The following is a 16293-nucleotide window of genomic DNA, read 5'->3' as shown; positions in this document are numbered from 1 at the left end:
GCTTCACAATGTTCCAAACAGCTCAAAATAACTTTACGTTTAACAGAAAAGGTATGATTATAACAGTACAATATTAATTAATTATAAATAAATGTTACAAACCCTATCAAATATGGAAGTTTAGAAAACAATTTAAGACATACAGTTAGTTCATCTGCTAACCCTTCAAAGGGATACTCTTGGATTACAATAAACCCCACATTTAGTCTAGGCGGAAAAAAATCTGTGGTAAGGACATCGGTCAACACGTATTTTTCTATCCCTTGCAGTGCCAAAACACATCCTGGCTTTCCCAAGTTCAACGGCGATTGCACTAGAGCTGGAACCTAAGGGGGAGAACCTGGCAAAACTGTCTTCTTCCTCAGCTGCACACTATCCACTCGCACACAAGACTCGTGGGGACTGGCGATCCCTAAGGAACTCCTGGGGCTCTAAGATCCCTGACTAGCATTTGTGGCCGTGAGGAGCCAGCTGGCTCCACACATACAATATTGCACACACCTTGATAAAGCTGAAAATACTGGCTTACCACCCCGGCCCCGCCCATTCCCCACCCACCCCACCCCCGCCCCTCCCCTCCTAACCGGATTGTCCCTTTCCCCCCCACCCCCACTCCAGCACACATTACAAGGCTGTCTCTTTTAAATCATTCAGATTTGGCATTCGGGACCTATTTGTTCTGTTATAAGGGTGCCCGTTTGGCCCACTCTTGGCACCCAGCTGTTCAGAGTAGGAAGGCCCCTCTGTGGCACTCCGGGTCACAGACGACACGTGCCAACCAGGGTCCATCTGACCTGGCAGCTGGAGGGCCGGCCTGCCCTTTGGTGTTGGCTCCTGCCGGATGTTACTGCTCCCACCAGAGGCCTGGCTCAGTGGGTGAATCCGAATTTCTGAGAAGGAATTTTTGGCTTGTTGAGTTGTTAAGGGCTGGAAGCGGGGGTCTGAGGAAGCCGGGTGATTTGAGGCTGAAGAGAGATGTAACAGCTTGCGCAGTGATTTTAATGGCTGGCTCTGAAAGAAAAGATGAGGGTGCATGTAGGATTTAATTTAGAGTAGACTTGAAAGCTGGGAGGAAACGGAGCACAGACCTGAGATGACTGCGTGGAGCCAGGGAGGGCGGGTGTGGGGGAGGACGGGCCAGTCCAGCCTTATCTGTTCTTTTGTTCTTTTTCAGGCAAGATTGAAGTTATTTTTCTTTAATGAAAAAGCCTAGAAACGTAGAAGAAATCTAGAGCTGGTATGGTGACTGATCAAAGGCTTAGGCACCTTCTGTCTGGCTGCATCCCATCTTTGTGGGGGGGGAGGGGGGAGGTCTCATGCGCCAACCATCAGGAAGAAGCAAAAGAAGGGATGTGCTTCTCCCTTTCGAGAAGACTTCCTTCCCAACAGCTCCGCATAAAGTTGCCACTTAGATTTCACCTGCTAAAACTCAGCCATTCGACCATATCTAGCGGCAAGAGTAACTGAAAAAATGTAATGTTTCAATAGGTAGCAACATACTTGGCTAAAGATTGTGTACCCCCTTCTGTTCTTATCTCCCTGATTTTCCCTTTCCCTTGGCATTGCAAAATCCCAATGTTCCCTTTCTGCACTTTATCATTTTTTTGGTTTTTTACTGTTTTGAGGGGGAGGTAAAGTTTGGGCACTAAAAATGCAAAGCACACAGAAATAAGCAAAAGCCCTAGAGACTCTAAAACACAATTCACTCATAGGAAGCCTTCGACTCCTAACAGTCTGTCTGCTGTGGGTCTGGGACCTGGGCCTCATGGGGTGCTGCACTGTGGGGGGGGGCACTTCAAAACAGCAGGGAGGGTCCCAGAAGCCATCTGCCCCACAGGCTCCTCACTGGCCAAAGTTGACTCACGCCCCTTTCCTCTTTATCAGGCTTGATGGGGTCACCGTCAGAAGAGGCATGGGAAAGCACCCTGACATTCAAGGCCCTCACCAATCCTCAAGGGCCTCAAGGCTTTGAAGGGCTCAGCAAAGTAAAATGTTGATAATCTCAAGAAATACTAAAGAGTCGGAGGAACAGGGCATTGAAATCCAGGGGCTACTGCTTGAGCACTGACTCAAGTAGAAATTGCTCCTGGGGAAGCATCCTCCATGGTCATTCCTGGTGATTTTTACAGCCCTGACCACATGTAACTATTGAACAATCACAATAGTTCAGATGGAGATATAAAGTTACCTGAAAAGAGCTTCTCAGCAAAAGAAGTGGTTACACAAGGAAGGTTCTAAAACCCTGTACTTTCTCTCTCTCTCTTTTTTTTTTAAATAGATGAGGAATAGAACATCAGGCCCTCTCAGAGCCTTGTGCTTTTAGTTCGGGTACACGTCCAATAACTGGGATATCTGGTTCTCTACACTGTCTTCGCTCCTCCAGCCAATATTATGTTAGAAGCAGAAAATATAAATGGTTGGGCAAATACAGTTGAAATTTAGGGAGCTCTTCTCAGCAGCTCTAAGTAACAGCTTATAGTTAAAGAGAGTAAACAATAAACCTATAAAATAGAACCTCCTCCTCCAAATCACAGAAATGCATGGTCATTTACAGGCACAGTAACATTTATAGGCACAAGTAACCCTACAGCCTCAAAAGCTCATGAGGGTTGTGAGAAATTGCAGTACAGAGGAATAAGAGATTTATAAAATATTGAATATAATGAAAAACAAGTTAGATTATGTTACTATGCTCATTATGGGATGCTGAAAAGATACAATATTTTAAAATTTCCATCAAAACAGTTTGCTTCAAGGAGATAAGACCTCAGTTACCTGAAAAATTTATGGATTCGGTTTCTGCTTATTCCCCCATTATGGCAGAGAAACGTGACTATACATACTTTCTAATATGCAGTTCCTAATGCAAATGTTTGCCGGTTTTCTATCAAAACTAGTATGGATTTCAGAAGCTTAAACAGTCTTTCAGAAAGCTTATTATATCTGTCTTTCAAGGCGCAGTTTGTAGGCTACCACCTTTAACGAACCCTTAATCTTCGCACTACCTCCTCTTACCCTCCCCTACATTTTATGGTGCGCTTCACTTTTACCATGAATCATGGTCATCTGTGAATTTTCTCTCTCTCCTAGGCTGCAGAGTTTCTGTGGACTGGAACCGTATCTTATTCATTCCCCTTAATCGTCCTCCCCCGACCCGCAGGTGAAGACTAATAGAAGGTCGCTTTTTTTCTCCATTCATCCGGACCCCCAACATGCATCTGGCTATTTCTGAGGGTATATTCTGGGGAGACTCTCAGCCTTGCTGTAACATTGAGAGGCTAAATTTCTCAACCCTGTCCTCTCTTCAGGAGAGACCGGTCACTGCAGAGTCTGAGAGTCTAGGAGTGATGCAGGCACCACTCACTTGGGTCTGTAGATCAGAGATCTTCTCAGGACGCCACTCCTTTGGTCTGCTGCTTGGGGTGCTAGCAGAGTGAATGGCTTTCTGTAATGTCAGAAGATCAGGGCCGTCAGAATTGGGCACCTAGAGCAGAATATGGACAAGGATTCAATAATCACACCAGTAAGCCTAAATAGGATATGCAACCACACGCAAGAGGAGAACGAAAGCAAATCAAACCAAACCAAAACTCAACCCCCTCCCCTCCAAAGAAGACTCAATAAAAAAAGAAATCAGAACTCTCCCAATGTTCACAATGCAAGTGATGCTAGTTAAAGTCTGCTGCCCTCTTAATAATTTTCCCTGCATTAGGAAAAATTGGCAGATGTCATGCAGCTTTGTTAAACCTCAACCCTCAAAGCATTCCCATGCTGTTAGTTTTAGTCGCTGTAAGAGAGAGCAGTTAAATTGAGCTGTACCAGGAACTGCTGCCGTATCCTCATTCCATATTGCAGTTAGGTTATGAACCAGTTCAATAAAACAAAAATTTGTTCCTGCTGGGAAAATGATCCATACACTGTGTTTGGTGGTGCCAAAGAAGTCTAGCAGGCTTTTAAGGATAGCAAAGTGAGAAAGTATGGTTTGAATCATATTCCCAAGACACTACCCAGTAAATCTGGGTCTAGCATTATGCACTATGAGAGTGCTAGAAATTTGTGCCACAAATTCCAGACGAATGCAATTGGTCCACTCACTGATTTTGGTGGACAGAGGAGAGTGCAAAAGCCCTGGCCTTCAACTAAGTGACCAGCAAAAGCTAGAGCCAGGCAAGGAAAGAGCAAATCACCAACTAACAGAAGCTGTTTTTTCATGGAGCCTGCAAGCTCACCCAATTTGGTCAATTTCACTTGGTTTCAAAGAGACAAACTGCCAACCAAGTGTTAACAAACTTTGTGAGCCAAACCAAAAGACATTTGTTAATTGTAAATGTTAATCAAATTCTTTACAGGAAATGAGGGATTTTATGAATACTGTCTGCCAACAACTGGCTAATCAGACAACCCAAACTAGCCTTTCACTAGTTTGTTTGTTTAATAGCCTTTTACGCTTCAACCTCCTTAACTGATTCAGAAAATCCAGAATGTCGAAGAATTTGTATCTCAGTGAATTTATGGAACTGGCTCAGGTACTTAACTAGCACAAAGAGAATATGACCCCATGAAAATAAAAGACATGCTGTTGTCATCAGTAAAACAAGTTTACTGGAGCAGTTTTCAGGGCTACCATACGTAAAAATGGGTACCATGGGTGGAGTGACTACAGGAAGCTTTTTCAAAGAAGAACTATGCTTTAAATGATTCTTTGAATTAAAAAGAGGAAAGAGGGATTTCTTGATGCTTGGATTCTCCCCGTTGGTGGAATCTGTCTGCAATATAAGATACAAATAAACTAATTGCCAAGGAAAAAAAAGAAGGTGTTCTTATCGAAACTCCTAGCCCTTGGATGCCCTCAAATTGTTAAATATTAACAGTCACTGAAAGAATCTCTGTGCTGTGTGCGCAACTTGAGAGGTTCTGTGCCATTCCTCACCTGGACATGAAGATGCCAATAATGTAAATTCAAGACATGTAGAAACTTCTGTGTATATAAAGAACATTCGGACAGGCTCAATACCTATAGCAGGAATGTCTCTAGAGACCTACACACACACATATTCACATTAAGCTTACAAAACATTTAAGGATTTATTTATTTATTATCAGAAATAGGACTGTTACAAAGAATTATGTTTAAAGGGCTACTGATGAACTTCAATCTTTTCCTAATTGCCAGAGGACTTAAGCAACTAAATAATCTACCATGTAATCTGCCTGCCTATTAGGAAAAAAGAAAAAGACACCGCAAACCTTTCTGAACGTGGTCAACTCTTGAACCAGAAAACATCACTTGGAAGAGGAATATATCAATATTGCAGGATTCTACCGTTGAGGAAGAAGCCTGGTTCTACACTGTGAGAAGTATTCACCCCATGGAAAATAGCTGGCACAATTCAGAATACGCCACAAAAGTGAAGAAACAAAGTTCAATCTTTAAACTGAAGCATGATTACCAGTTGAGATACTAACTAGGGTAAAATTACCACGTTGGCAAAGTCACCATATGCTCTGAGGGCTTATGTAACTGTCTGAATGTGGAACTGAAGCCAGATTTCCCAAGGAGGCTTCCAGATTTGCTTGAGTCAAAGCAGGTATCTTTACAATACAGAATGATTTTCTGGCACGACTTTTCCCTGTTTTGGATATTTCAATTGTCAGAGAACCAGAATGTATATGAAGGTGTTCAGATCATCTTTTATTGGTGTGTATGAAGACATTCGAGTAAAATAGCCCATAAGGTTTCCTGCTCCCAAGACAGGGATCCAGGAAGAGTTTAACTTGCATGTCTAAGGAGGCCACAAGAAAGCCCTCAGACATGTATATGTATAACTGATTCACTTTGCTGTACAGCAAAAAGTGACACAACATTGTAAATCAACTATACTCCAATAAAAAAAATAATAAATAAAATAAAATAGAGAAGCAACAAGGATATAATGTATAGCACAGGGAATTCTAGCCATTATCTTATAATAACTTTTGAGTGTAAACTGCAAAAATACTGAATCATTATGCTGTACACCTGAAACAAATATAATATTGTAAATCAATTATACTTCAATTAAAAAAAAAAAAAAAAAAAAGACAAGTAGCCGGAGGCGCTCTGCAACGGTGGGCCCCTGGCAGGGACTGAGCTAGGCCTACTATTCAGGAGAACCCACCTCCCGTTCGCCCAACTGATTGTGCAACTTTGGGCAGGTCACAACTTGCCTGGGCAGTTAGCAAAATACAGGGGTTAAACTAGATTTAGGACCCACAGAGGCTTCTCTCTGTGCACTGGGTATCAGATTACCATTTTGTTGAATCTTATGCAAAGGCCACAATGCTTTAAATCTTTCAAAGTTCATTTACCTAGTTTCCTTTTGCTGAGTTCTAGAGAGTGAAAAAAAGTTAAATTTAATTCTGTTCCAATGCTCATTTGAAGGAGGCAGAGTTAACACAATGTCAAGCTTGGGAGCCTGAGGTCTGCCAGGAAGTACTATGCTGAGTGCTTTTTGGAAATCTTACTCTAGATATCAAAGTCCTTTAAACATTTTTTTTTTCCTCTTTTAATTAAAAAAAATGCAGAGGGTATAAACAACTTTTGGTTTGGAAGGCTTAAGTCACTGTGACCTGTGCAGAGATATTTTGCAGTTGCTTTACATATCAAAAATGAAAAGTATGAAACCCTAAAAAAAGTAAGTTCAAGTGGAGAATATGTTAGAGAATAGTAAATTTCCTATTTACCCTACTCTACACTATTTAAACATCTAAAATTTGAACCAGATCCTGAATGATAGTCAGTCAACATGTACATACTTGACTCATGCCATGGTGAGCCGCAGGTTTAACGTCGGCCTAAGGCAGACATCAAAAGCTAAATCTACATACAAAAACACCTTCAATTCCTGTGTCCTTGCTACTTTCTTCCACTTAATCACCCCACAATGGCTACGGGCCTGAGGTTAAGAACAAAAACAAACTCGAAATAAAAATAACAGTGGGTAGGAGGAGGTAGTCTAAGTTTAATGTTCATGATGGATAAATATGTTCCACAGATGATGATATAAGTTTTATTAGCACTTTACGTATTTTAAGCTTCTCTACTTCAAATCAGGTCTATTCTGTTCATCTGGTCTAAATAACATATGTAGTTAATATGCAACTAAGTGACATATTGACTGGACCTTCTACTTTAAGTGAGTTTCAGTTAGCCATATAGGCAGGTTTTGTTTTTTTTCTAAATAAACATTTCAGGAATATTATGCAGCCATTAAAATGAAGATAATAAAATCTGTGGAGTAACGAGCATATTGTGTGTATGTGTGACAGAAATACTATTAAAAAGCCAGAATACAAAATTATACTAGAATGACTACTATTATTTAAAACAAACTAAAAAACCACCTTCTTTCCATAAACATATGCACAGGCCAAAAAGCTAGGAGTAAATATACCAAAATCCTAATACTAGTTGTGATAGGGTGGTGAGATTAGAAATGATCATTTTTTTCTCAATTTTTCTGTAATGAGCTCATATTTATATTATAGTGACATCATAAATGTAACAAACAAGCAAGTAAAGAGTAATCTAGAAAGGTAATCTAGGAAGGCCTTTATTAAATCCTTACTTCAAATATTATATTCCTTTTTACTATCATCTATCTCATCTTTACTCACCACTGAGTCATAATCCTAGACTTTTCATAACCGAACAGACCTCAGAAAAACTGAGTCTAATCTATTCATCTTAAGAGATGAAATCAATGAAGTCCATCTGAGTAGGTCATTTTGATTATGCCTTTTTCCTTTTTAAATAAACAAGAGTCAATCATATATGAAGTAAAACTAGAAACAAAATAATTTAAAATGGCTGACTCAACCTTGTCTAGTCTCAAAGGTGTCTATAAAGCAAAGGAAGAAGAATGCCTTGTGTGGGTGAAGACGTTCCTGCTGGCCTGGAGGCCTGGCTTCCCCACGTGTTCTCACGTCACTAACCAGCAGAATCCTTGCCTGGTTGGTTCAGTGATGTGACGTGCACAGTTCCATGCAACCAGCCCTTGGTTCAGGTGGAGAGCTCTCAGGAAATGAGACTCATTCCATTTCACAGTTCAATCACAAGATAAACATGTCCTACTAAAGCAAGCCCTGAAATGTCAAATACTATGACCTGTCTGTGACTAGGCAGCCCAGAAAGGCACTTGTCAACATGGGAATCAGATAACCAGCCAGGGGAGAATAATGAACGATGGTTAGTTAAGAATTTTAAGATTTAAACACAAGCCAAAACCATTTCCTAAATTTTCACGTATCTTTAACGCTCAGAGAGAAATAAATCCTGCAGCTTCATAGTTTTTACATGACTATAAACCCACATGGATAAGATGTTTATTGAGAAAGGGTTAAAGCATTCTCTTTCATCCAAATTAAATTTCTTCTATTCCTGGAGATTCTGTTGAACATAGAAAAGGCTCTGTGAGAGGAGGATACTTGTATAGAATTTGAGAAAGAAACATATACAGTATATGCATGTTAAGTCTCAATAAGAAAATAATTCACTTTGATTGTCACATACAAAGTGTAAAGTACCCACAGACTAATGTAGACTCATACGGATGCCACTGTAAATAGAAACTGGCCATCTACTTACTGTTTGAGATTTCTTCTTTTTCTTTTTCATTGACCTGAAAAAACCTTGTTTTTCCTTTTCCTTGAGTTGTTCAGAATGACTAATGTTTTCAGGACTTTTCCTAAATGGGAAGACATTTTTATCATATTGACCTTTCAATCATTCTCCTGCCATTATATGACAAATATAATGAAGACTAAAAATGCATGACACCAGGTTCAAATAGCCATGAAGAATCAAGCACATAGGTAAAGAGCCTCTAAAAAGCACAGAAGGAACTGAATCTCATCAACCATGGTTAATGATTAGCCTTTGGCAAAGGCTCACTCGAACTAGCAATTTGAGCATTATTACAAATGATCTGTAACTATGCTGCAGGACCATTTTCATGCTGTTGAAAACCTCAGAATTAGAGAGTCTGAAAAGCACACGCTTTGAAGGATGGCTTTTCTGTAACCCTCTGAGAGAAACAGAAACATTTTCAGTATCTTCGTTTTTCTATTTACCTTTTAAAAACCAGCTTAACAAGTTCATTATTAGTGGCTTGCCAAGGTACTGAACATTAAAAAAAAAAAAAATCAATACTGCTACAGAAACCTGACAAATAAAAGTAAAAATTGCCTGAAACTGGAAAATCCCTTTATAAAAATCTTATATCTATTTATTAAAACTAAATAAAAAATAGATAAGGTATGAAAAAATGGAGACAGGATGAATGCTTTAATACAAAGCACTCTTCTGGAAAAAAAGCTTCTAACTGAAAATAACAACATTAAGCTTCATACCACTGACACCACCAGGTATTTTAATACAAATAGGAGATATTAAAAGAGAGTAAACAAGACACCTCAGCCCCAAGAAGATGACTATTTGTATGTTAACAGAGGCCCTATATTACTTAAATTAATTTATGGTCTTTAAAAAACAACTGGAATGGTGTCATTCTTGAAAAAGGCACATTCCACGGGCCCTATTTTGAATTTGAACATCTAGATGACTGTGGAAAACCATTTTCTCAAATGACTGAATTCCTTCTATTAGCTATTCCCCAAAATCAAGAGTAGAAACATTAAAGGTGACAGAATTCATTCACATTTATGGTTTCAGAGTACTGAACAGTAAAGTTACCAGAACATCTAAAAAAATATGAGCAAACCAGCACCCTTTACTTGATTAAACCTGTGTGAAGGCAGAAAACATCTATACAAACCGTTACAGATCCACATGATAGAAAACACCATGAAGCTATTTCAAAAAATCACATCTTCACAGATTTTTCACTAATATGAAGGAATATTCCAACTACAATATGAAGTGAAAACAGCAGGATTCAAAACTTTCTACATAATATGAGCCCAACTGGATTTTTTTAAAAAGGCATATATGTGTATATATACACACATTTTTTAAAAAGCAGGAAGAAAATTTTTAAAAATCTTAATAGTTATCATTTCTGGGTAGTAGGATTATTGGTGATTTGTTGTTAACTTCTTTTTAATTTCAACAACAAATATGTACTGCAGATATAATAAAAAGGTTTTACAAACCACACAAAATTCATTTGAAAAGCCACAAACTCATGATCAAAGACCACAAGGGAAACAATTTAGAGAGAGAGAGAGAGAGAGACAAACAGACAAAAAACAAGAAGTAAAAACCATGACTGTTTGAAGCAGCAATGGTCATTTCTTCTTAAGTGTTTGGCCTAAAAGTTAATGGGAATGCCAAAGAAGTAAAAACATGTACTGTAAGCTCAAGTGTTCTTGAAACTCATTAGGACCTGCAATTTTAAACCTCACTGAGAGAGTTCCAAGTTCTGCAAGTTAAAGTTTTGTAATACAACACAACCAATAAAATAATTAGCACTGGGACTCAGAATGATGCATTTAAAATTTTGAAAGCTAAAAAACTTCAGACATGATGGAATGAGTGAGAATGGAATAGGGAAAAGTTAAAGATTCTTTAAACTCAGTGTTGTAGTGCTGGAAAAAGCACTCTCATCCTAATGACAGACTGGGCCTATTCGGTCAAAGTTTCTTATGACAAGTACTGTTGAGATTAAGGAGATGAAACCCTTGGATGGGGCCTAAAGACAGACTGACCTAAACTAAATTCCAGGCCACAGCATTCAGTTATGTGAGGGTTCTACGGAACACAGCAGAACAGTGTAAGTAGTTTGCTGGAATCACAAAAGCACCACTCTTAGAATTGAAAGGAACCTTAGAGAGCATCTAGTCCAACCAGCAATACTATTCCTAATGTTCTGTAACTTCCAGAAGTTAAAGAATTATATGCTTATGATATAGCTTATGTCCTTCCATAATGGGGTCTGCACATAACCTAGAAGCACAACAGAGTACTCAGATTAACAGGTAGAAGTTTTTGCTAATCAGAATTAAAGTCTAACAAAATCTCTAAGGTCTGCTGAGGGTCAGTAGTTAAAGTGCTTTCTGCCAACCCAGGAAATCTTTAAGGGGGACACATTCACCATGACCACAATCTCAGGATGGGAATGGGCGTTACTGTAAGAATGTTAACGTTGGCATGAGAGGAAGTGAAGGCTTGTGACACTAGTCCTAGGAGGAGCAGGATTTGGGTAGGAAGAAGAGTCTGTCCAATAAAATAAAAGTGAGAGGATGGGGGTGGGGTGGGGGAAGGGTACTGAAAGAGAAGAAGCTGCAGGACAAAAAGCCCGGTGTTTGCAGTTCCTTGTGTCCCCAAAACACAGAGGATGAATCAAAGACTCTCCGCAGGGTCTCTTCAGAGGCACTGGATAAACTAGAGCCCGGAGGGAAAGGGGAATGATGAGGAAAACATCCTCAAACTGGAGCTGCAGAGAGGCGGTAGGGCCAAGATCCAGGTGGGAAAAGATTCCAGGGGCCAAAGCAAAAAAGAAAATAAATTACCCTTGGACTAGAGGATGAAAGCTAGGAGTAAGGCATGAGTATGCATGCATCACAAAAGACACAAAAGGAAGTCAGAGAGAAAGAAAGAGTGCCAGTCGGGAGGAGAGAGAGGGAGACAGAGAGGGAAAAGACAAAGAGAGGGAGAAGCTACACTGAATCATACACATACAGAGAATTAACAGAGAAACAGAAGGGAGAAAAGCCTGTGAGAGAGACTCAGGGATGGAGAGAAGCTGCCTGGAACACAGGCACCTAAAAAGCTGTGTGCTGTACAAATGAATGAAAAGACTTGAACATTTATAACCAGTAGTGCACCCAAAGGGTAAGAGTGAGCCGCATGACTTAATCTCATTTGTGAATTCTGGACCCTGCTATTGATTCTACCTGGTATGGTCAACAGTGTGTGCTGAGCTGAGCTAACTAACTGTACAGGCAACAGATGGGTTCAAGAGGAGTAGCACAAGAGAAGGGCAAGTGGGTGATCACATAAATCACAGGGACAGGAGCTTTCAGAAGGACCACCCAGCTAGTCACTCAGCACAGTGGGGGGGTGGGGTGGGCAGTGAGGATGATGGGGGAGGGGTGTGTGTGGGGCGGTTAACAATAACAGTCTCCTTCCTGAACAGTCATGGGACTCGAACAGTATCTACCACAACAGCTACTACTTCCATAAGGGGTTAAGAGGAAAGAGAATTCAAAAGACTCACCTAAAAAAGGGAAGGAATTAAAACTGACTGAATCAAAGCCAACCAACACTTACAGAGTACTGTGTATGCACCAGGATCTGTGTTAGGTGTTGGAGATACAGAGAAAAACTAAAACAAGGAGTGTGACCTCAAGCTGCTCACAGACTCAAGGCAAGAGACCCACAGGTTTGACGGAGGGCCAGGAAGCGCCAGCATAATCCCCCCAAGAGCAGCAGCATGGAGGCGCGCAGAAGAGGAGAGACGCTTACTCTGTGACACTTTCCCTGCCACCCTCCCGCCCTGCCAGTGTGACTAGGGTGGGTCGGCTAATGTCTGAGAGTAGGAAGTCAGCGACTAATTCTACAGGAATAATTCTGCGAGTTATCATGACAAGTAATAATGGATACCAATGTCTTCATAACTTTACAAGAAGAGAAAGCCTGGGATTGTGCAAGTGAGTGACAGCAATTCTTCACTTATCTCAACTACTGGGATTTCTAATTAATTTGGTTTACTATTTAAGAGTCAATTTTTAACCCAATTTTGACAGCAGTCTTTCTAAACACTTTGTCTTTTTATGGAAAGTAAGAGCAGCCTATTTTAAAGATACATACTCTACATGGATATCTGTTCTATGTATAAGACCATACAGCTAGAAATGATTTTCCCACTGGGGCCTGAGAAAAAGCAAAAATACCCCTCTTCTCTCTACAGCTATTGCTTAGGATCCTTCTCCCTCTGCACACCGTACTGTTACCTGGGATTATTTCTTGCCTGACAACCTCAGTGCCAACTGCTAGAACTGTGCATAAAAGAAGAATAAACAAGCTCACAGGGAGGGTGGAGGTGTTTTCCCATTAGTAAAGATGATCGATCTGACTGCATTAACCCTATTTTTGTTGTTCTGAAATATTTTGGCTTATCTCCCAGTTCTTAACTGGATTCTGGACAGCTGGGATGGCCAGAATAACAGCTCTGGACATTATACTACACTATCCATTTATCACTTTAAACTATGACATAGTACCTTGATTTTTCCATTGCAAGAAATGTGGACACTGTACAAATATCCTCTTCTCCAAAGAAATGGAAGTACTACTAACAAGGAGAAACAGACTGCTCTTAGGTAAGTGATAATTTAGGAACAGCAATTCACTATGTCACCATGGTTTGTTCATGTTTTTGTAACAGTTATCAAACGGCATTTCTCTCAAATATAAATATGGTGAACCAATGAGAGATATTGTTCAAGAAAAAAATCCAAGACAAGTCAAGCTTAATGGATGAGACTAAGTTAGATATGATGCGTGGAGAACTATCATAGCAGCATTATCATGAGGGGTAGTAAGAACAAAAGAATATAGCCAATTCATCCCTGGCAATTCTGGAATTCTCTCAAGCCTCATAACAGCAGTATCAGAGTAAGGATGACTTGATGAAGACTTATCTAAAGGTCAGCATCCCAACTATGCCTCTTTTTTAAAACAATTGTTGTTAGGTTTCTACACATATCCAGGTCTAAACAAGCTCTACTTAAACTGATTATCAAAAAGACAGAAACAATACGCTGTTAAGACTGTTAATCCCACATTTGGATTTAGTTTTAATCTGACCTACCTAATTTTCATAGGACTATGTTAACATGCAATCGACGCACTTTTAAACCATCACCACTTCATCATGCAATGACCAAGATGAAAAACAGCTCCATCTGTACTTCTGTGTTCTCACAACTTAGACACTATTCTCACAGCTTGTCAAAACCACACTTGAAAACTGTCAACGCTGGTAACTTAAAGAAGTTGTACCTGTGCTCTCAGGTTAATGTATAGATCTTGTCTACCGTTACACGGAGAAAGAACGCACTGAAGTTCATCAGCAAAGTAAGTGGAGAGGAGACACCTGGCAAGTCATACTGAAGTTAGAGAACATTTATGGCAAAAACCACAGCTGCTAAAGTTAACAAGTCACAACGGTGCCAGGCACTGCTCTAGATGCTTTTGATGTTTGACTTCATTTAATGATCATATTTACCCGATGAGGGAGGTGATATTCTTAGCCTATTTTACAGACAAGGAAACTGAGGGGCAGAGAGCTGAAGGTCACATGGCCAAAAGGTGACACTAGTCAAGATATCCTATTTCCAGGGTCTAACCTCTGAGTCACTAATGTTAAAACTCTCATTTTATAAATAAGGCGATAGATATAAAGTGTGCTTATAAAAGAAAAAGTATTTATAGCTTTAAGAAAACCGTTTTTATTATTGTAAAAATAAGTAAGTTATTTTCCGCATAGGGCATGGTAACACTGAAACCTTGATATAACCCTGCCAACACGGTCCAAATTGTGTGAATTCTGGCAGTAAACAGCAGAGATGGAATCTGACAGATTGGTCTCGTTCTCAATCCAGTGAGTTACAATGAGGCACCATTTTATTCTCTTGGTGGAGAACTTAGCAGCTCTATGAAATACATAAACATCCCTCACATCTAGATTCTGGGAAGTCTTTCTGGGCAGCTGAGAATATAAAGTCTACATTATTAAAAAAATAGTCCTACCCCCAAGACAAGATCTGCTAATGAGACTTGATGTATGTTATAATTCTCTCCTTAAATTTTTATTACACATGACACAAAGATGAAAGGATAAGCAAAATTGGCGCATCATTTTATCCTCTGACTACCAGTACATTTTTGTGGTAGCATGAAGGGTTGTTCCCCTATTTCTCTCTTTTCACCCTGAATGAAAATCAGGTGGCACAGAAGTAAAGGACACGAGCTTTGGAGTCAGAATGCATCTAGGTCTAGATCCCGGCTCCCTCCTCCCTGTTTCTGGCTGTTCAGCACCAGGCAGGCTCCTTACCTTTTCTAAGCTGCAGTTTCCTCATCTGGAGAGTGGGAGGCACCCCTACTTCAAAGGCTGATTGTGAGTACTGAGTGAGACAGTGCACACAAAGGGCTAAGCAAAGTGTCTGCTACATGATTCAACAGCAACAAGTGGAGAAGACAGCAAAGGACATCAATCATGTCAGAAGAAGGCGATGGAAGACTTATGAGGTATGTACTGACCCAGGATATTTTCTTTCTTTTACAAGGTGTTTAATATAAATGGTGAACATGAAAGAAATTATTGTAAGTAATGACAAATCACATTTCCCTTATTAAACAATCTCTCTTTAGAAAGAAAGGCCTAGCAGGGGAAAGAATGCTAAGAAGTTTTTCCAGAATTTCTATGAAATCTAAAATCTACAATTAGAAAAAAGAAGAGTAAAAACAAGCTAAAATACCCACCATGGATCAAATGCTGGTTGTCTTTTTGAGTGGTTAGTTCCAGAACTGCTTTCTGATGGTAGGGAAGAAACTCTGGTTGACACATTATTTTCATGGAAAGAATTATCTGGACGTGGAGATGGCACTGAACAAAGAAAAAGTAAGCCACTGATATACTCTTTTGGTTAAAGCAGTTCTCATGTTGTTCTATTGCACTTTCTCTCACACAAACAAAATAAACTAACAAAAGGATAAGTCAAAATCCTTATTTGCCCTTCATATAACTCTTACGTTTTCTGAGGCTGGAGGCATTCCAGGGAGCATTCCCCCCACCCCCAGCTGCTTATGACAGTAACTTGCAAGGGTCAATTAACACCAGGCAATATATATTCAAGGCATAAATTGATGTGTCAGCTGATAAACTGGAGAATATCGTAGGAGATTTAAAAGTATGAATATGATCCCCATCTCCCTGTTTTGACATTCTTTCAAGTTGAGGCTTTCTTACATCATAGACCCAACTACGTAAAATCTATTCTTAGTGTGAAGTGATTCTTAACAGTATGTGTACTGGAATACACAAACTACAGTTTAAGCCTTGCCACTTGGGAGGTGGCATCAATTTTATATTTTTTTAAACTCAATTCCAAAGAGATTTGGTTATTTGTACAAAAATACTATTTTTCTCTAAGTTTTTAATCCAGGAATAAACAAAAAAACCACAATGTATGTGAGTAAATACTTGTCTGCTTTTCTTTGGAGGGTGGGTGGGTATTATCTTTTTCTATCAATTTCTAAGCTTGGTCATAAATGAAAATATATTGCAA

At 39.7% G+C, this 16293-nt stretch overlaps 1 protein-coding gene across 2 annotated transcripts in view; it reads right to left on the bottom strand.

Moving 5' to 3' along the window:
* Positions 1 to 624: 624 nt before the first annotated feature.
* Positions 625 to 16293, bottom strand: part of CDKL5 (cyclin dependent kinase like 5) — a 189594-nt gene continuing 173925 nt past the window's right edge. The window contains exons 16-19 of one of the 2 annotated variants that reach the window (XM_061178360.1): positions 15488 to 15611; positions 8627 to 8726; positions 3365 to 3484; positions 625 to 1011 (exon numbers count right to left, since the gene is read on the bottom strand). In XM_061178360.1, coding sequence (XP_061034343.1) covers positions 625 to 1011; positions 3365 to 3484; positions 8627 to 8726; positions 15488 to 15611 — 731 coding nt within the window. Of the gene's footprint in view, positions 1012 to 3364; positions 3485 to 8626; positions 8727 to 15487; positions 15612 to 16293 lie in introns of those variants that run through there. The other variant, XM_061178359.1, reaches the window with a different exon arrangement.

Source organism: Eubalaena glacialis, chromosome X (genome assembly GCF_028564815.1).
Source record: "Eubalaena glacialis isolate mEubGla1 chromosome X, mEubGla1.1.hap2.+ XY, whole genome shotgun sequence".
NCBI classification, from domain to species: Eukaryota; Metazoa; Chordata; class Mammalia; order Artiodactyla; family Balaenidae; genus Eubalaena; species Eubalaena glacialis.
This window is presented reverse-complemented; position numbering and strand designations above follow the sequence as displayed.